The sequence below is a fragment of the Porites lutea genome, chromosome 6 (assembly GCF_958299795.1).
Source record: "Porites lutea chromosome 6, jaPorLute2.1, whole genome shotgun sequence".
Taxonomy (NCBI): domain Eukaryota; kingdom Metazoa; phylum Cnidaria; class Anthozoa; order Scleractinia; family Poritidae; genus Porites; species Porites lutea.
The window spans coordinates 4,939,126-4,960,555 of record NC_133206.1 but is presented as its reverse complement, the minus strand read 5'-3'; the positions used below and the strand labels follow the sequence as shown (position 1 = coordinate 4,960,555).

General features: G+C 40.5%; 1 protein-coding gene across 1 annotated transcript in view; it reads left to right on the top strand.

Annotated features, from left to right (window-relative positions):
* LOC140940469 (dynein beta chain, ciliary-like) overlaps nt 1-21,430 on the top strand; it is a 59,183-nt gene that overhangs the window by 19,123 nt on the left and 18,630 nt on the right. The window contains exons 22-47 of the mRNA XM_073389443.1: nt 1-240; nt 591-815; nt 1,318-1,409; nt 1,724-1,850; nt 2,296-2,448; nt 2,837-3,070; nt 4,022-4,314; nt 4,950-5,106; nt 5,340-5,602; nt 6,222-6,360; nt 6,760-7,008; nt 7,505-7,754; nt 8,090-8,217; nt 9,206-9,354; nt 10,381-10,663; nt 11,179-11,352; nt 11,774-12,082; nt 12,704-12,871; nt 13,543-13,704; nt 14,343-14,420; nt 16,842-17,003; nt 17,595-17,788; nt 18,064-18,226; nt 18,997-19,263; nt 19,656-19,817; nt 20,767-20,895. The exon at nt 1-240 is cut by the window's left edge and continues 6 nt beyond it. Coding sequence (XP_073245544.1) covers nt 1-240; nt 591-815; nt 1,318-1,409; nt 1,724-1,850; nt 2,296-2,448; nt 2,837-3,070; nt 4,022-4,314; nt 4,950-5,106; nt 5,340-5,602; nt 6,222-6,360; nt 6,760-7,008; nt 7,505-7,754; nt 8,090-8,217; nt 9,206-9,354; nt 10,381-10,663; nt 11,179-11,352; nt 11,774-12,082; nt 12,704-12,871; nt 13,543-13,704; nt 14,343-14,420; nt 16,842-17,003; nt 17,595-17,788; nt 18,064-18,226; nt 18,997-19,263; nt 19,656-19,817; nt 20,767-20,895 — 4,950 coding nt within the window. The remainder of the gene's footprint in view (nt 241-590; nt 816-1,317; nt 1,410-1,723; nt 1,851-2,295; nt 2,449-2,836; nt 3,071-4,021; nt 4,315-4,949; nt 5,107-5,339; nt 5,603-6,221; nt 6,361-6,759; nt 7,009-7,504; nt 7,755-8,089; nt 8,218-9,205; nt 9,355-10,380; nt 10,664-11,178; nt 11,353-11,773; nt 12,083-12,703; nt 12,872-13,542; nt 13,705-14,342; nt 14,421-16,841; nt 17,004-17,594; nt 17,789-18,063; nt 18,227-18,996; nt 19,264-19,655; nt 19,818-20,766; nt 20,896-21,430) is intronic.

Sequence of the window (21,430 nt, the reverse complement as noted above, 5' to 3'; positions counted from 1 at the left end):
TTCATCATGAACGACGACACGAACTTGGCAGATCTGCTGGCCCTCAATCTGCACAACTTTGAAGACGAGGTGCGTGGAATCGTAGACAAGGCCACCAAGGAACTGGGAATGGAGAAGGTTCTGAAGGAACTGGACGTAACTTGGTCCCAGATGGAGTTTGAGTATGAGAGCCATATGAGAACTGGCATTCCGTTGCTGAAGTCTAGCGAGGAATTGATTGAAACTCTTGAGGACAATCAGGTGAGAGAATAAAAAAGGACGGAGTCTGTCTCTGTTGGACATTAAATACATAAGCACCCTGTCCACAGATTTTTCAGTTTTCGAAGAATTCTGCAAGCGCGCGAGAAAAAAAAAGAGACCGAAACGTCTATTTTTTGCTTTCTCCATGCCCACCATTTTTCGCGAGCGGTTGATTTTATTCTCATACGCACACTCGACGATCTTCAAAGAGGAAATACAAAAGTTAAAGGAGATGTTGAAAGTGGAAACTTATCAATGAATAAGAGTTAAGGAAGAAACAAGTGTACATTTGACTTTGGATTATGCACTTAAAGGCAGGATGATAAATAACAAGTGTTCTTCCTTTGTAGGTACAACTTCAAAATCTAATAACATCCAAGTATATTGGTCATTTCTTGGAGGAAGTGTCTTTATGGCAGAAGAAGCTGTCTGTATCAGACTCAGTAATCTCCATTTGGTTTGAAGTACAAAGGACCTGGTCTCACTTGGAAAGTATTTTTATCGGATCTGAAGACATTCGTAATCAATTGCCTGAGGACTCCAAGCGATTTGACGGAATAGATGTTGACTTCAAGGTGAGAACAGAAGCGAAACGCGCGTGGCATAGACTTGGGTTGACCTGCGGAATTTAGCAAATGGGAAAACTCCAAACATTGTGGATTTATGCTGAACATCGCTTTATTTTGAGAAGCTAGAACCTAAACGACATGGTGTTAAACAATGAAGGAAAATTTGTTATCTCATCGTTAATAGAGAGATACTTCATTACTTCTACCCCAAAATTCGTAACTTCTTGGTAGTTTTGTCTATAACAATTGTTCTCTCTTTCTCTCTTGAACTGTTCTTAGTTGCACGTTTTTTATTTTGAGAATTTGTCAACTTGATTCTAACGTTTGCCGTAAGCGTCACTCTAAATCTCTCCATGACTCAAAACTTGAAGTTGGGCTGGTAATCATGTTCAGTAACGTCAAAATTTGAACTTAACTTGTAGGGATCAATATTTTGGATATTTCATGTAGGAAGGGAATTATTGTGAGTGTATGGTGAGGTTCATGAGGAATTGTATTCATTTGACAGGAACTGATGAAAGAAGCCTCTGAAATCCCCAACGTTGTAAATTGTTGCAACAGAGCAGGGCTGTACGAGAAACTTGAAAATTTACAAGAAAGGTGCGTCTTCCTTTCGAACAAATTCTTTTTTTTTTTCACCAAAAGTAGTTCTAAATTGCTATTAAACAAGGCATTAAAAATAGAGATAGTCATTTTGCTGGAACGATATAGGATATGCCAGCAAGGCAGGTTGTTAAAAGCTAGCACCGTCCATTCCACCGTCTTTAAGATTTGCATTGGTTAACAAGAAAAGAAACATTTTAGTTGCATGCTTTACTGAGCAACAAGTATGGAGTTCATTGAGTGCACTTAATATCTTGTTTTCAAATCGTTAGTCGAAAAGTGTTTGACGGTTTGTTCTTGTTTCTTCCTAGACTGTCTTTGTGCGAGAAAGCTTTGGCCGAGTATCTGGAAACTAAGCGACTTGCCTTCCCGCGCTTTTACTTTGTGTCATCAGCCGACTTGCTGGATATTCTTTCCAAGGGAAATCAACCTATAGAGGTAGGGTTTTTGTTGCTTTTATGCTCTCTTAAACTGCCTACCTGTTAATGGCGAAAATTTTCAGAATTTCAAATTGAGAAGCCTGAGCAACGAAAACTTGTTGATTTCCCACTCCATAAACTACGTTGAATAGCGCCAACTATGTGATTGGTCGATAGTGTCCCAAGACAACCAGTAACCGATCATACCCCCTAAGTTAATAGAGCGAGTACTTGTTTGTTCAAGAGCTTCCTTTCAAGTCAAAAATTAAAATTTTGACCAGCTAGTGTATATTATTTGAAGAGCAGAGTGACATTAAGCTGTCACATCCAAAGGAAATCTTTTTTCGTTTATTTTTCCATATATCACATTTCCGAGATGCCTCAAAATACAGGGATTATCTTGCAAGAATTAGAAAGGATTTTTTGTTCCTTATTGATATTTTTTGCGGCCATTTGTGTTTTAGGTTTGCCGTCACTTGTCCAAGTTGTTTGATAACATGGCGAAACTGAAGTTTAAGGAAGATGACGAAGGAAATCCTACCAAGGAAGCACTAGGATTGTACAGTAAAGAAGGAGAATATGTGGACTTTGATAAGACTTGTGACTGTTCTGGACAAGTAATGTGATTTTTTTCTAAACTTTACAAAATAATTCTTTCTTACTAAAACAAAACCTTTTTATCCTAAAAAAAAAAAGCTTTGTAACATAACCATCATTATCATTACCATCGTCGTCGGCATTGTTATCATCATCATCATCATTACCATCTTCATCATTCTCATCGTCATCATGATAATTGTTATCAACGACGTCATGATCATTTTCATCATCCATATCATCATCGTCGTCGTCGTCATCATCGTTTTTATTAAATGATCATTGTCATTATCATTACTATGACTCCTGAATATAAGCATGGTATTTTACTTGTGATTTCTCTGTTCCAAACGAAAAACCAAATCTTCACTTTTATACATATTAAGACCAATGGTATCGCTCTTTTAGGTGGAGGTCTGGCTTAACCGAGTTATGGACGCTATGCGATCAACTGTCCGTCATGAGCTTTCAGAAGCTGTGGTGTCGTACGAGGAAAAACCACGTGACCAGTGGTTGTTCGACTACCCTGCCCAGGTGGCCCTGTGTGGAACACAGATCTGGTGGACCACAGAGGTAGTGTTAGCGTTTGGACGCTTAGAAGAGGGGTATGAGAATGCGCTGAAGGATTACTACAAGAAGCAGGTTTGTTCGTTTGGGGTTTACGATAATTGTGTTGGTGTCATAGTCTGGTTTAAGAATACAGGGGAATTCTAATCCCTCATCTCCTAGTTCTGCGATTCTCCAGATAATGTGAATCAAAATTGACTTCCTGAGTCAGCCACTTTAATTTTACCCTAATTTTTAAAACCTCTTGGTAATTCAAACCAATTTGTTTTCCTGGGTAGTTTGAAAAAATCAGGTTCTCACTGTATTTGTCTTATCTCGAGAATATGGGTTTAGTCGCAAGGCATATGTTCAGGCAAAGACCGCAAACCACAACAGCAAACCTTTAATTTTTTGTGATAGTATAAAGAATAGTAATTGAACTGAGTGGAGTGCAGTTTGGTCTGAAATCAGACTCGTGATTTCAAGCGCGAGTTCGATTTGAAATCAGAAGTATGATTTCAGACCAAAATTGCACGACACGAAGTTCATTTACTTTTTATTACAGCCATTTTGAAATGACAGAATTAAGTCAATATTTCATTGATCAAGTAGCCGGTTTGTTGAAAGCGGAAACAAAAAGGCTTGTACAACTTTTAATTCGAAACAGAAATGATGCTATTTAGAGCAGAAATGCTGCGATTTAAAACAAAAATGATGCAATTTAGAACATGAATGATACGATTTAGAACAGCTAGATGTGATTTAAAGCAAAAAAAAGTGTCATTCGTGAATAAATCACACTGCTGAGAGCCAATAAGATTGCGTGGATCACTAGTGATTTCAAAATGGATATAATAAAGAAATAAAATGATGTGAGTTATCCAAATCAATGAAGATATTTCTTACAAAACAGAGGCAGCAAAATCAAATGCTTGTGGAACTTGGGCTCTCCCCTTCTTCTTGTAAGCTTTACAATTATTTCAACCGTAAGTGTCGTACGTTTGGGATACAGCAGCGTTATTTGAAGAGTTCTTTCTTTCTTCTTAGGTCGCTCAACTGGCAACTCTTATCAACATGTTGATCGGCGAACTGTCGAAAGGTGACCGTCAGAAGATCATGACCATCTGTACCATAGACGTGCACGCTCGAGATGTGGTGGCCAAGTTAATTCAGCAGAAGGTTGAGAATGCTCAAGCTTTCCTCTGGCTCAGCCAGCTCCGACATCGCTGGGATGATCAGATTAGCCACTGCTTTGCCAACATTTGCGATGCTCAGTTCAAGTATTCCTACGAATATCTCGGTAACACGCCTCGTTTAGTGATTACGCCCCTGACTGACAGGTGAGGTCTTAATTTGAACTTTCTATGAAAATTAGAATATAATTGTGGCTACAGTTCTATTTCTTTTCTTTTCTTGTTCTTCGAAGAGACTATAATTACTGTCATCTTCTTATTTAATCTGGTCTAAGCCAGGGTAAAACGGCCAACAAACACGTGCAACTTGTTTTGCAACATTACTGCAAAACGAGTTGAATAGCGATGTTGCGCGTTTTACCACCCACGTTCAAACCTGTCTTGCAACAAACTGAGGTTGTTGCAAGTTGCGAGAATACTGACTTTTACGCGGGAGTCACGCCATACACGGGATTTACATCACTTGCCGCAAAACAAGTACACAACTAATCGAAAAGCTGGCCACGCCCCCGAGAATAGTTCTACTTTTTGCAACAAAATCTGTACTTGTTGGCCGTTTACCGGCCCATGGCAAACTTGTTTTGCGGCAAGTGATGTAAATCCCGTATATGGCGTGACTCGCGCGTAAAAGTCAGTATTCTCGCAACTTGCAACGACCTGATTTGTTGCAAAACAAGTTTGAACGTGGTTGGTAAAACGCGCAAGACAAGTGTCATGCTTCTGTTGCCCGTAGTTTAGTAGCTTTGGTATCAGTTACTCAACGGTATCTTTGTTCCTTTAAGGTGTTACATCACTCTCACCCAGTCTCTTCATCTTACAATGAGCGGAGCGCCGGCCGGCCCAGCGGGAACTGGTAAAACCGAGACCACCAAGGATCTGGGACGAGCTCTTGGAATTATGGTGTACGTGTTTAACTGCTCTGAACAGATGGACTACAAGGTAATACCTAATGTTCTGTTCCTTTGAAAGTTCCGCTAACCAACCTATTTACTTTCAGTGATGGGTAAAATGTAATTGAGAAATACCAATTTGAAGCCGTTTAAAAGTTAAAGTTTCAGATGGAGTTTAAAATTGGATATACGGGTTTTTTGAGAAGATGAGAAAAGATAGGGAACTTTAGACACTATACAATATCAGAACGTTAAACTTGTTTTCTCTGTTTTTCTTTTTAGTCTATTGGTAACATTTACAAAGGACTGGCACAGACGGGAGCCTGGGGCTGTTTTGATGAGTTTAACCGCATCTCAGTTGAAGTGTTATCAGTGGTCGCAGTGCAGGTCAAGTCTATACAAGATGCCATCAAAGACAAGAAGAAACGCTTTATCTTCCAAGGCGAGGAGATTGTTTTGGTGCCGACAGTTGGTCTTTTTATCACAATGAACCCTGGGTACGCCGGTAGAACTGAGCTCCCGGAAAATCTCAAGGCTTTGTTCAGGTATGGAACAAACTTCCAGACAACTTAGGGCCATGTGTTAGAAAACTCTTTACTGGGTTAATCATGTATCTACCCTCTCAAAATAAAGAACATTGTATTGTATTGTATTGTACCAAGCGCGGATCCATACCAGTAACCACCTTTTTACGGAAATCGGTCAGATTTTTCATAGTAAATATGTTTTCAGGTAAAAAACAGACCAAGAAACTGGGGAATCCGTCTCCTACTCTTTACGAGCAGTGCTTGGGTTTTTTAACGTCTCACTGATGAGCAAGGGTTATGTTACGGACCTATGGTTTAACGTTCTTATCCGAGACTGGGAAGTTCAACCGTTTTGTAGATATCATTATAAAAGCAGCACTTTCACCTTAGTCATTAAAAGACCCTGAGTATTGGGTATAATATATATACTCTCAACATATACAAACTCTTTACTTTCGACATCTCAAGATGGCCATCGAAAATATTAAAGAGTAAAACAAGTCATATAGAACAAGTTTTCTCAGCTTTTCCTGCGAGTAATAACCCGTGAGAAATAATTTATGTTTTTTGTGAGCAGTATAAACTTGGCATGTCTGGTGTTGGTTTAGTGAAGGCTATGCTTTATTATACATTTCAGACCTTGTGCCATGGTGGTTCCTGACTTCGAGCTGATCTGTGAAATCATGTTGGTAGCTGAAGGTTTCTTGGATGCTCGAGCGCTGGCTAGAAAGTTTATTACGTTGTACTCACTGTGTAAAGAGCTTCTTTCTAAACAGGTCAGAGCTATGTGTATGCTAGGTCCTCACGTAGGTGCTGTTTGAGTCATAGTGCAACCCTTATAAAGAAGAGTATTATTGACATGTAGAGAATTTCTAATGGAAGATAAGCTCTAACATTTTAAAGAGGGGCTCACAAACAGGCAAGGTTATGACAGATGCAAGTGATGTGGCGCCATGGGTCCACTGTGATTGTCGCTACTGAAGGATCCCTTTGCACGTTGGTGATCGTACGTCAGCGCGAGATCTACATTATGAAAAAGTATTGTATAACGAGCTAAATCACTTAGACTGGGTTGGAGAACATAACGTGCCATTTCCAAGAAAGGACCCAAAGCAGAAAGTAGAGAAACGTTTAAATATCTCGTGGTAAATTTCTTTGTTTTCTCTTATCTTTAGGACCATTACGATTGGGGTCTGCGTGCTATTAAGTCAGTGTTGGTCGTGGCCGGTTCTCTGAAGCGAAGTGACCGTGAACGCCCTGAAGATCAAGTGCTTATGCGAGCATTGCGTGACTTTAACATTCCTAAGATTGTCACGGATGATGTTCCTGTCTTCATGGGTCTGATTGGTGATCTCTTCCCTGCTCTTGATGTGCCAAGAAAACGTGACATGGATTTTGAAGCTCTGGTTAAGAAATCTGCCCTGGTAAGGCTTTAATTTGTCGTAGTTTTAAAACTAGCCACGAAAACGTCCGACGCAGAATCGGATTTGTAATCGGAAAAAGTTATGGTCATCTGGGTTAGTTATTAAAAATAATCATTTGATAATCATTTGAGCTTGGGTGTTAGTACCTACAAAGTTGGTGGAGCCGGGCAATGCTCTAGCATGAGGAAGGAGGTATCCATGGGAACCCTGCGAGCGGCCTTCACCAGGCACCCTCACGCTTAACTTTTCGGTGGAATACTTACCTTGCCCTGACTTAAAGAAGGAGGGAGAGTTGGGAGAAACACAGCACTAAAACGGCAAGCAAGCAACAAGCTGGAGAACTACGACCAAGCGACTGCGTATAGAAGTCACGAGGTGCCCTTGCTTAAGGTATCGGGGCCTGCCCAAGCATAGTTGAGAAAACTGCTGACCAGCATTGGTCTTAGGTTAACTTTTTTGCACATTAAATTTATGGTATACACTTGTTTTCCTTTAGGATCTCAAACTTCAAACAGAAGACAGCTTTATCCTGAAGGTGGTACAGCTTGAGGAGTTGCTAGCTGTCAGACATTCTGTGTTCGTTCTTGGTCCGGCGGGAACCGGTAAAACACAGGTGATAAAAACCCTCAATAAAACTTATCAGAATCAGAAGAGAAAACCACTGCTCCATGACATCAATCCCAAAGCTGTGACAGCAGATGAACTGTTTGGATTTATTAACCCTGCGACCAGAGAATGGAAGGATGGTGAGATACATATCCATGTTAGCACAAAGAAAGAAATATATTCTAATGTTGTTACCCGAGTTTCTTTTAAAGAACAATTTAGCTGTTGTTTAAAGCTTTATAGAAACGTGAGGCTGCTGCGCTCTGAAAAGTTTATTTTTTGTCATATTATGATACCAGGGTTGGCCGCGCGCCTGCGTTCTTGTTTTGAGGTGCCCCTACACATGTCGAACTCTATGGTCAACAGCGTGCCAAAAGACTGATAAAGAGTCGTCTTACGTTCCTTGGAGAAGGAAGAGCGTCTCCATGGAAGGCTATAATGGTGGCTGATTCGATATTTGTTTACTTCTTTGCAGGTTTATTCTCCACTATCATGCGTGATCTGGCTTCGATCAATAACGACAGTCCTAAATGGATTGTACTTGACGGTGATATTGATCCAATGTGGATTGAATCTTTGAACACCGTCATGGACGACAACAAGGTAACAAGACTACACTCTCAATTTCCATAGTTATTCAGAGATGAAAACCGAACTAGTTCTGGAAGGGAAAGGTATAATAAAGGAGAGCGAAGGGCAAAGAAAAATACCTTAAGTCCCCGACAGAATTCGACCTTATATATAGACTTCCCCAACCCGATCACCATGCGGGCAATTCATCCACCATACTTCGGAGAGACTGACGGAGAGCAGGCCATTTTCTAGGTTGATATTCCGAATATAACGGGTAGGCAATACAAAGGTGTGCGGGGAAGTTAAACTTTGGTGCTTATGAAAGCGGTTTGTATCGTGGAAAAAGCACGAAGAACGTGAGACGGAAAGAAAGTTGCACTCACGGCAGATTCTTGTTCTCTTCAAGGTTTTGGGTGTTTTTTTGTTTGATGGGGTACAAACAGTTTTTCTTCCTGTTGGGTTGGGGTTCAGTAAACAGCTTTTAACTTTTCCAGTAGATAACATAGTTCAGGCCTCGGTGGTTCAAACGTGGGATAGTTTTTTTTTTAGATTTGATTTTAATGAAAATTACCAACCTAGCTGTCAGGGTCCTCTCCTTTTTCGGCCAGGCCGAGTAGGAAAGGACCCTGGGAACGAGGTAGGAAAATTACATGAGTATTACAAATAGTAAATGCAAAGCTTTAAAACGTGTTGACAATGAAATGAAGGGAAAAAAATCACAATACTGACGAATAAATTAATCTACATTTTCACAATGGACTGAAAAAAAAAATCATCTGTCGGTTAAATCACGGTGCAGTGAATAAGTCTTAGGAAACCAAATGCGTTATACACTGGATAGAGATTTACCCAATGGATAGTATTATTCACCTTTTGAACAACTGAGGCCTGTATTGTTTGAACAGAAAACTTCACAGTTTTAGTTGTATGGTCGATTACAAGTCATAGTAAAGCAGACGAACTGGCATAGCTTCCTTATCTGGTATTATAAAAAAACAATCTGCTTTGTTCCCTGTAGGTTCTTACTCTAGCCAGTAATGAACGTGTACCTCTGACGCCATCAATGAGACTGTTGTTTGAAATCGGTCATCTGAAGACAGCTACACCTGCTACTGTATCCCGAGCAGGAATTCTCTTTCTTAACTACGCGGACGTAGGTTGGAATCCGTAAGTACCAGCTCTTGATCTCCTAGGTGATAACATCAATGCTAAGTTACGTGCATCGTTTGGACAACAAGACTTGACCCATCATTTACGCAGTCTTGAATTACTCTCAGTGCCTACTGATGCAAGGAATGAGTCATTACAGTGTAACACCATTGCAAAAGTAGACTGTTCCCAGTCCCGTATTTTCCCGTAAGATGGCGGAGATCGAGAGCTTACCGTGGGTCGTCGGGGCTTTTAGACTTGCTGCAAGTCGACCTCACGAGTTTTTTTGAAAGTCTGCGGGGTTTATAGCGGTAGGGGAAGAGAGGTGAGCCTCCTCCGAAACCACGTTCCGCCCCCTAGCCCCTAGGTAGATCTGATACTCTTACCCGGAATCCGGTCACCTCGCCACCAAGAAATATATATCTCAATACTTATCGATCAAAAGGACAAGTCTCTAAAAAAATTCTTTCACTTTAAATTTGAAATAAAATTTAAGGAGGTAAGGTTCAAGTGACAATATTAACCAAATTCCATACTTCTCGAGCGATGCAAATAAGCCTTAATGTGTATTAAGGGAATTTAAAAAGTCGCAATTATTCACAAAAAAGCACAACTAAAGACGAGAAGTTCGACGCAAGGTGTAAATTAAAATCAATAAACTTATATTTGGGCTTGAGGAAGAAGTAACAATCCCAGGTAAGTTAACAGTGTCAATTTTTGCAGAGTTATTATGTGGTGGCGATTTCGTTGGTGGCGAGATGACCGTAAACCTCTTCCCTAGGCTAGAATCGGTACATATGTAACCAAGATGGCCGCCCGTCACGTGATCCCGAAGATCTTATGGAAAAATAGGGGACTTTGAATAGTCAATTGCATAAACAAATCAGCAGTTCAGAATTCCACTTCGATCGGAGAGATTCGAGAACCAACGGTTTCCCAGTCTGCGGAGACTGTAAAAAGTTTCGTGGAATAAAGTTGTTTTAGTTATTTTAATTCATAAGTTTCAGTACTTGCTAACGAAATGTGATATTTTCTTTTTTACAGGTATGTATCAAGCTGGATTGACACGCGTGAAGTTCAATCGGAGAAAGCTAACTTGCAAATCCTGTTTGACAAGTACGTGCCCATCTGTCTAGACACCCTACGCGTACGCTTCAAAAAGATCACGCCTGTCCCGGATATCACCATGGTTACAACCTTGTGTTACCTGCTAGAGTGCCTACTGAATCCCACCAATACACCACCAGACTGTAACAAGGAACTGTACGAGTTGTACTTCGTGTTTGCAGCAGTCTGGGCCTTCGGTGGAGCCATGTTCCAGGATCAGGTTTGTGTCATCGTTAGTAGCGTTAACTTCCTGCTAAAATATTTAGGCATTGATCTGGTAGAAGAGAACATAAAGGACCTTTTATGTACTCTTGACCGGTGCAACCGGAAACCTTAGCTTCATTGAGAGAGATAAATGGCACAAGAGAGAATTCTCTTCCTTCGAAGGACTTAATTTGGATGTCCAGCTGGCCAGCTGGCCCCAGTTTTTAAAAAGATGTGATAGTGCTATCCACATGATATATCTCTATCCAGTGGATAGTGCAATTGGTTTCCCTACTACTTATCCACCAGGCCCAGTTGTTCAAAAATTTAATAACGCTATAAACTGGATTAATATCTTTGCAGTTGATAACGCAATTGATTTCCCTAAAATTAATCAGCTGGATAGCGTTTAATTCGGTGGACTGCGCTGTCCAGCTTTTGAACACCCGAGGCGAGAACCTTCTAATCGGGATCACTATTGCAATATTACGGAAGCCTTTTCATGAGCTAAAATTTGTATTGTCTCTACAGCTGGTTGATTACCGAGTGGAGTTTTCCAAGTGGTGGGTGACTGAATTTAAGACCATCAAGTTTCCCTCGGCTGGCACTGTCTTTGATTACTTCATTGACAGTGAAACCAAGAAATTTGTGCCGTGGACCGAAAAAGTTCCTAAATTCGAGCTGGACTCCGAGATCCCATTGCAGGTAGGATGCTTCGGTTTGACCTATGTTTTACGTCCTCTCATAGTTAGTAGACGGGATACCCTTTAGCAGCTATGGTTTTCACATGATGTTCTTGGACCTCCTATGACTGTTGAAAACCAGTTTTCACTGTCCCGTCGAAACTAGCGCTTCCGTCCTTCGAAGTTGATGACTGAAGAAATAAGCATTTAGATACTTGACGATTGTGCTAATACATAAAAAATTGTGTTTGTCTAATCTAATAAGTTACCTGCTTTTAAGACAATAAGTCAGTTTTAAGCTGCCATAAAGGAGCTCATACACAGTCACTGTGGATAGTGGTGCAATACCATCAACAGCAAAACGATTCTTACTCTATTTGAAAATAAAAATAATTTATATATGGATCGATAGTGTCAAACTTGTTGTGCTTTGTTGTTTCCAGGCGGTACTCGTACATACTCAAGAAACCATTCGAGTGCGATACTTTATGGATCTTTTGATGGTAAACCGCAGACCAATCATGCTCGTAGGCAGCGCAGGTACGGGTAAGACGGTTTTGGTTGGCGACAAATTCGCGGCCTTGGATCCTGATAACTTCATGGTCACCAATGTACCTTTCAATTACTACACAACATCCGCTATGCTGCAGGCTGTCTTAGACAAACCACTGGAGAAGAAGGCTGGTCGCAACTATGGCCCACCTGGAACGAAAAAGCTGATCTATTTTATCGACGATATGAACATGCCCATGGTAAGCAATGCAGGAGCCCCCAAATGCCAAGATTTGATAGGGGCCTTGGGGAAGTAGTCGCTGTCAAAAGACGGACCAGAGGTAGTCTCTGGCATAGAAGGAACACGCGATAGTTGACGAGCATTCTCTCGGGCCACGCGTGACTGAAAGCACGAGACGGGATAGTCGCCCTCGCTTCTTGCGTCCCTCGCGCGCGTTCCACCCCTAGTCACTCTGAAGAAACAGAAGAGATTGCTTTCATTAGTCTAGACACATGAGCGCTACTGAGTAGCTTAGTACTTACGCGAAGATAAAATGTCGTTAAAGATGAACAAAATTAGTTTGTTGGTTTAGGTCACGGAGCGCCGCGTTGCCCATTTATAACGATCACACTATGTATCCCTTACAGAAAGCTTAAATTAATGGAAAAACTTAACACCACCTCCAAAACCTCTCTTAGTCAATTAGGAGAGTTAGTCATTAACGAGAGGTTCTAACTACAGTGCTTTATCTGTGAAAAGTTCGGTGTTTTGGAATGATGGTCTCTTACGACAGCTTGTCGAATATGGAGCGGGTTCGACTGTATGTGGTCACACCCAAAGATTGAAAGTGAAAATGAATCTTTGCTTTGTTTTAATTTAGGTTGACACGTACGGCACAGTACAGCCTCACACATTGATCAGGCAACACTTGGATTATAATCACTGGTACGACAGAGCTAAGCTTAGTCTCAAGGAGGTCCATAACTGCCAATATGTTGCCTGCATGAATCCCACGGCTGGCAGCTTCACCATCAACCCCCGTTTACAGGTCAGTATCAGATTGTCTCCGGTTTTACACTAAATTCTTATTCATCACATAAATAACGAGGGAAATTCGTTATCGAATTCCTGATCGCTGTAAGATTTGGAGGGAAAAAGAAGACAAGAAGAAGACCAGCGTTGAGCTGTCACCCACAGTCGAAATGAATCGTGAGCCAAATTATAAAATAGCCTATCATGCACAAACCGCGATGAATAATATCTTTCATGATATAGTTTCTTTATTTACCCTCGGCAGTATTTATAGCACGAAGGCTAGTGCGGCCGAGCGAATGACTGACACAAATACTAATTTATATGAGACGTAAGAAGGTTAAGAAGAGGCAAAACAGTTGATATTTACAAGAGTGTTCGAGAATTTAAACTCGGGACTTCCTAGAAACAATCCATCCCGCGGTCACGGCGGCGCTTGAATTCGGCGGGGGCTCCGGGTTTGCTGGGCCGCGCGCAGGCAGCATTCCGAGTTGAGCGAGCCACACGGGTACAAGAGAGCGGGGAAGAAAGAAGAGCCTGTGACTATTACTGAAGAATTTTTATTTCCACTCCGCCTCGACTCCTTTTGCCTACCGCTTGAGCGTAACTTCTGGCGATAACTTCTTAATTTCAAAACTTGTGTTACAAGGGCGCAAATATTTATATATATCTTTTTTTCTTTATTAGCGCCATTTTGCAGTGTTTGCCATCAGTTTTCCAGGACTGGACGCTCTAAAGACGATCTACTTGAGCATCTTAAACGGTCATATGAACGCTATGAGTTTTCCTCAGGCTGTGCTGAAAAACTCAGAGAAGCTTGTTGACGCAGCTCTAGCCATGAACCAGAAGGTAACACTTACTATTCCACTGTAGCTGTGTTGTAGCACTTTAGAATGATATATAGCCGACTACTGTTCCACTGCCCTTTTTCAAAAGGTCTATAAGCAGGGTTGTCACTAAGATTTCAAGTAGCCGGGTAAACACAACAAGTAGGCGGGGAATCAAACGGCTAGAGATTTCTTTTGGTTCTATTTTTCTTCTATTTTCCAATAAAAGTAGCCGGGGGCCACTCTCTTAGTAGCCGGGGAAAATGCCCGGCCCCCGGCTCTTAATGACAACCCTGTATAAGCACTTAATAAATGGCCCCAAGGCAGTCTTGTTACGCCTATTATATAGGTTCAACAAAGTTTTCCATTTACCCACAGTTGATTACTTGTAGTTACTTGCAGTACTGATCGCTCTACCGTACCCACTCGATAATATTTTTGACATTTTTGACCTCTGAACAGTTTGCTGCGTGGTAGCCTTGGCGCCATCTTCACCGTGAGGAGTGATGCCACTGCTCTTGTGTTCGTTTATTGCGTTTATTTGTTCATGTATTGGCACTGTGTGTATCCATTAATGATTAAATCGTCGTAAAAATTTATCTGATGTTTTTTTAAGGCTTTTTTTATGACTGAGTTGTATCTTTTTTTTTTTCAATCCAGGTCACCTCAACGTTTTTGCCCACTGCTGTGAAATTTCACTACGTTTTTAACTTGCGAGACTTGTCCAACATCTTTCAGGTTTGTTCTCTTCACGCATTTATCACGTGTTTGTCCTGTCAGGTATTGAGTTGCAGCCGTCAACTATCTCCTTCACAAACCAATCAGAAATATAGGCACGTTAAACGTGCATGAGCTATTTTGAATGCTTCAGTGTAACTTTAATGCTTCGGTGTAACCTTACCAAGAGTGATCAATCTACCTCTTTCATCCTAAATGTAGATTAGGTTTTTGTGCGAAATTGCGTATTGCGGTACAAAATGAAAACGCGAAACGCTCAGCTGAGTCGATTCTCAAGCTATATATTCACTTTCCTCCGTCTTTCCCTGTTACATCTGGTGCAAGTTAAACAAATCGTTAAAGTGAAATAAATTTCTACTCACCAAACGTTGATTAGAAGGAAAACTCTCAGGTTTCCTCGGAGTTTCTTAAGCCAAAATGTGACTCATCGAATACTGAATAGTTACGAAATACCAGGATTTTTATCATTGTGGTAGATGGTTGCATCATCATAATTCACGAGGTTTTCACGTGCGATTCTACTCAGTGAAACAGTCTTTAACTCCGACAACTTATTTCTTCATGTTTTAAAAGCTATTGCTTCTCAGAAGACAAGAGCCTTTTTTAAGGCATTGGTTACAAAACGAAACAGGTCTTCATACGTCCAAAATACTATTTATCATTGTGAAAAGCCAATCTGCATGAGATGTACAGTCACACAGCTGGCTCGTGAAAGTGTTGGACTTTGCCCCCTTTCGTCGTTCGTACGTGAGGGAATTCGAGTTATCACACAGTAAACTAGCTGAGTAAACGGAATTATAAAAATAACTCACGCACACAATTTGCACGTGAAGATGTTGTTCTTTGGCCCTTTTACAATTCGTACGTTAAAAAAAGGCAAATTCTTCACTACAAAATTTTCTCAAACGATTTTAAGAAATCACCTCGTCTTCATTATAACATCTGCAATTAAATTATGTTTCATGCAACGTCAAGGTTGATAACCTAACATTTATTAACAAAATTTTGTGAAACGGTCTTTAACTCCGACAACTTATTTCGTCATGTTTTAAAAGCTATTGCTTCCTAAAAGAAAAGAGCCTTTTCTAAGGCATTGGTTACTAAATGAAACAGATCTTCATACGTCCAAGTTACTATTATTATTGTGAAAAGCCAATCTGCATGTGATGTACAGTAACACAGCTGGCACGTGAAAGTGTCGGACTTTGCCCCCTTTCGTCCTTCGTACGTGAGGGAATTCGAGTTATCACACAGTAATCTAGTAAACAGAATTATAAAAATAACTCGTGCACACAATTTGCTTGTGAAGATGGTACAAAATTTTCTTAACGATTTTAAGAAATCACCTCGGCTTTACTACAACATCTGCAATTAAATTATGTTTCATGCAAGGTCAAGATTGATAGCCTAACATTTATTAACTTCCAAGAAAATTATCAAACTGCCGAAATATATTTCTACTTATATCATGATTATTGTGTCAACTAGCTTCCTCCAATTTTATTCCCTAACGCCACTGTTTCTACTTAAGTTACGCATCTTTACTAAATAGAACGAAAAAGGTCGGTTGAACTTTGTAAGTGAGAGAATAATATTTTTAAAGCTTGTTTACAGGATTAACAATACTCGATACAGCTTTCAAAAAAATAAGCTGCCTTTTAAACTTCTAAAACCACATTTTATGGGGCGCATACTTTCGAATAAAAGTCTATATCTAAATATCAATTATTGCTTCATTGGAAGAGATTTGAAAATATATGATCTTTTATAATATACCCAGTTGTAGCAGGTGAAACAGAACTCACACTGACGTGCGTTGTACCGATAGCCGAATTAGGTCAGAAATGCCTCGAAGCAGCATCCACACTTAAATATGAACCCTTAAACAGTTGCATCACTGTTCCCAGCGTTTGAATCATGAAGATATTTTATGTAATGCTTCCAAACACCTGTACCCGTAATAAAAGACGAAAAAATTGTGAAGGATCAAGATGGCGGTCTCAAAGTGCCCTTGTTAGACCTTTACCAATGTCATGTTTAAGTAGATGCTAAGATCTCATTGGTTCCTAAGCATCAACTAATAGTACCTTCAACCTTATTGGCTCTTGCAACAAACATCCGAACATACAAAGTTACAAAGCCACAAAGATACATACGCTCACACCACTGACATATGAGCTATTTTTTTCAAAATAGCTCAATAAAGTTACCTTTTTATCCAACAAGACAAAACCAGCCATTTTCCACGCTGGTGCTAGTTGACGGCAGCTGCATTTTCCCTCTCTTGGCTTCGTTCGCGTGTTCATTTCTGATTGGTTACGTGTGTGTTCTGTAGTGTTGTCATTTGGAAATGATTCCTGCTATAGCAAACCCTTACGTAAAAAATCATTCATAAATGTCACGATGTATTTTTTTTTTCAGGGCATCTTGTTCTCGACGGCAGAATGCGTCAAGACACCAATGGACTTGGTGAGGTTATGGATGCACGAGTGTGACCGAGTTTACAGAGACAAACTGGTGGATGACAAAGACATGGAGAACTATGACAGAATTCAGGCAGACATCACCAAGAAAGTATTCGAGGTCTGTGCTTTCCTCTGCGTAACTTATTTCAACAGCAACGTTCACCTTGACTTCAAGGTTACTTTTACATGGTGTAGAAAAAAGGGTAGTCTGCTACACAGCCGTTTTTAGAGTCGTCACGCAACGCTCCTCCCCGGGCGTTGCGTGACAACACTAAAAAAGGCTTTGTAGCAGACTAAAAAAAGGGAGAATGGAAATAAATGGACCTTCTGTACCTACATACCACTCCACTGAGCACATAAAATCGAGGCTTGGGTTGGCAATTTCATACAAATCACTGTATTTTTCCAACCTAAGTCTCGAGTGTGTGCTTCTGTTTGCAGGAATGCGGAAAGGTCTATTGTCGTTTCAAACAAACCCAAAATTCATGTGTAAGTAGGAAGCATTGTTATGAAATCGGAAATGCGAATTATATTTTGTATTATGAGCCGAGAAGTGCGAAACTATAATTTCTTCTGGAAGTAAGTCTTAGAAACTGAGATAAATCAGGGTGGGAATCAAAGACTTGACTTTTCACTTCACTTCATAGGCATGTTTATGGCTTATGTATTTAGTGAGTGAATACAGGTTATTTCTTTCTTCGCGGTTTAGGACTTTGACGAAGAAGCCCTCTATGCCAAGCCTAATATGTTCTGTCATTTTGCAAGTGGGATTGGAGAGCCGAAGTATTTGCCGGTCCAAGGCTGGGAGTCATTAAACAAACTGCTCACAGAGGCCCTGGAAAACTACAATGAGGTTAACGCGGTCATGAATCTTGTGTTGTTTGATGACGCTATGCAGCATGTGTAAGTGCCACTAATGTATCTAAAATTAATCTCTTTTACAAATCTCTCTTTTTTCTCCTCTCTCTTTTCAAATGCAGCTATACCTCTCATTTTTCTGTTCACCGTAAACATTTAAAATTTGATAGGGCATTTATTTATTCCACACAATGTTCCTACCCAAACAATTTGGCCGAAAAAAAAAGAACGAACTTAGAAGTCCGTTAATGTATTTGTGATTTCATGCGATGTTTCCCGTAATTTCAGTTATCTTATACGTGGTATTCTTGTGTTTCTAGTTGCCGAATCAATCGCATACTGGAATCACCTCGCGGTAACGCCCTGTTGGTCGGTGTTGGTGGAAGCGGAAAACAGAGTTTAGCTCGTTTGGCTGCCTTCATCAGTGCTTTGGAAGTGTTCCAAATCACGCTTCGAAAAGGATACGGCATCCCGGACCTTAAGGTGTGATACTACTAATATTTTTTTGCTATATCAATGCATTTTTAAAACTATGAATTTCGAGTGGCTAGCTAGGCTTCAAATTCAAAAGAATTGCGCTCTAGTTAAATGGCCTCCCGCTATAGTGGTGGTATCACGAAAGACTCCAGATAGACGACGCTTTGTTACTAAGTTCGATTTGACGTATCTGTTATTGATGTGCATATGTTGGAGTCATAACCCCACTATCTGTAGTACTATGAACCACCCTCCCCTCCCCTCCCCCATCCGCTACTGGTCAGTTGTGAAGGGCTGTTGTCGTGTTTATGTTCTTTCACTATTCATACCGCGGCACTGTTAGCTCAGTCGGTAGAGCGTGTGACTGCAGAACGAGAGGTCGTGGGTTCGATATCCTGGGGCCGGACCAATACTCAGGATCTTAAAATAACTGAGAAATGACGGTACTACCTTTGCACTGCAAGCGGCTAGACCTTCGCGTGGCTCGGGTGACCACGTAAAATGGCGGTTCTGTCTCCAGCAGGAGACGTGAAAATATTGTCCCGAATTAGTACTTTCGTGCTAAATACATTGACACTCAAATAAAGTTTATTTTTTTAGTGACTGTCTCGCGGTTTTTATACGCGCGCTCGACGTTTTCGAAAGAGAAAATAGAGGGTCTGTGAACAGGCTATGACTTTCTCCGAAATTGTCTAAGGGCTAAAGTAAAACAAACACTGTAGCGAACTTGAGGCGACTAACTACTGTTTGTTTTTTGTTTTTCTCCTTTTGGTCAGCTTGATCTCGCAAACTTGTGCCAAAAAGCAGGTTTGAAGAACATTGGTACGGTGTTTTTGTTGACGGACGCACAAGTTCCCGAAGAGAGTTTCCTTGTGCTGATCAACGATCTGTTAGCCTCTGGTGAAATCCCTGGACTTTTTGCCGATGATGAGGTTGAAAATATCATTTCCGGCATAAGGAATGAAGTGAAAGGCGCTGGGCTTCAGGACACCAGAGAAAATTGCTGGATGTTCTTCATTGAGCGAGTGCGACGAAACTTGAAGGTAAACACAATACAACAGAGATACCACAACTTATACAAATAATTAGAGGGTGCGAGAAGTCTCTGATGAAACTGGGTCTCTCTCTGAGAATTCACTTTCAAAAAAAAAAGGTTTAGTGAGTGTAACTTTGTGTAGAGGAAGAAACATGAACGTATGTGTTGGATAATCTACAGTACAAGGATTTTCTCTTTTAAGCAAAATTACAAATCAGAGTACCTGAAGCTTCTTTTTGAAAACCGAATCGAGATTTTGAAGCTTTCAAGATTTCAAGGACCGTTGAAAGTTATTACCACTCCAGTTTTATAAGTAGTTTTATTGATGAAAGTGCTTCTGTGTTTATGTGTATCATTTCTATTCGAAGTCGTGTCTTACAGTTTTTTTACCGCTGACAGGTTGTCCTTTGTTTCTCACCCGTGGGTTCCACTTTGCGTGTGAGGAGTCGTAAGTTCCCGGCTGTAACTAACTGCACCGCTATTGACTGGTTCCATGAATGGCCCCAAGAAGCTTTAGTGTCCGTCAGCAAGAGATTCATTGATGACTTGGAGCAGCTTGAAGTAAGAAGAGTAGTATAGGAGGGACCGAATTAACCTTTTCTTTGGGCAGGAATTTCATTAACTTGGGCAGGAATAAATTAACGCCAATGACGTCATAACCTTTCGTCTTGATCTCATGAATAAAATGCGCAGGGATGCCATTAAGATAAGGTCATGTGCTATTTTTAGTTGGTTTAGGATTTCTAGTTACTTTAAGGTCGATAAACGTCTTCGTTTTCGATTGGTTAGTTAGAAAATAAGAAACGTTTTTATTAGTTAATTTATTCCTGCCCAAGTTAATGAAATTCCTGCCCAAAGAAAAGGTTAATTCGGTCCCTCCTATACTACTAAGAAGAATATTTTTCACTAATTTTTATTAATAATACATGAATTGCTATGAGTATGATTCTGCAATGATAATTCTGTAAGTGCAAAACAATGTCCTTCCCGTCAGCGATCTCACGGCGGCGGGACCCGTTTCAAGTCTGTTGCCGTTGCCAGTCTGAATGGTTTACTCGGTGTATTCCTCATGGTTAGAAAACGTTGTTTCAAGACATTGCTTAACCATTGATTGAGCTTACTAGTTATCTCTCGTTCAACTATCGCGGAGGAAAATAAGGGACCAATCGTAGACCAGAACTTTCGGATTTCGTAATGTTGCCAGCTTACATAAGCAACTGCCCCTGTCGTTGAACGTTGGAAAGTACTATCTTCCGGATAAACCGCTATCCAGTGGATAAGTATGGGGGAAACCAATTGCGTTATCCACTTGTTAGAGATTTATTCAATGGATAGCGTTATCCACCTTTTGAACAACTGGACCAGCCTGGCCTAGATCTGTTATTTTCACTCTTTTCCTAAGAAAAAACCCATCCTTTCTAAAGGGTTTTTGCAAAATTTATTTTTTTGAACAATATAGTTTTCTCTTTTCGTCTTTTATGGAAATGCATTGGTTTTCTTATCTTCTCAGAATGACGTGAAGCCATCAGTCGCCGAGTTCATGTCTTATGTTCACACGAGTGTCAACGAAGAAAGTCAGCTGTATCTAGCAAATGAAAGACGCTACAACTACACCACACCCAAGAGCTTCTTGGAACAGGTATCCACCATAACTACATTTCCTCTTACACTTGTTACAGTTACGGCCGAAAAATGCCTTGTGCGACCTGCCACACTAGATACTGTTACTTTTTCAAGATGTAGTCTTGTGCAGTTGTAGGAAATATGAGTTACAATAGTAGGCGACGCATCCTTTCGTCTTTTTAACTCAAAGTCTTAGTTTTGCTATCAGGGTTGGCCAAACTTTGACGAGAAAAGAATTTTGTTAATTAGCAAAAAATGTTTGTGGAAAAGTCTACATCACCGAAAGAGAGCACAGCCAAAGGAGAATCCACTCGGGCTCTTGGTATAGCTTAATATTAGCTTTTGATGAGTGGGAACATCTAGTATTAAGTCACAAACTGAAAAGATAGAATCACCCTGTTCGGTATTGTGATAGCATCACAGTAAGGTAGCGCTGAGTTTTAAGATTGCGCTGGCAGCGTTGCGCACACCGTAAGATTGTATCCCTTCTCAACTTCCTGGAATTTCTCTCTTGATGTGACTTGATTTTTGTTTTTCTCTTTTTTTCGTAG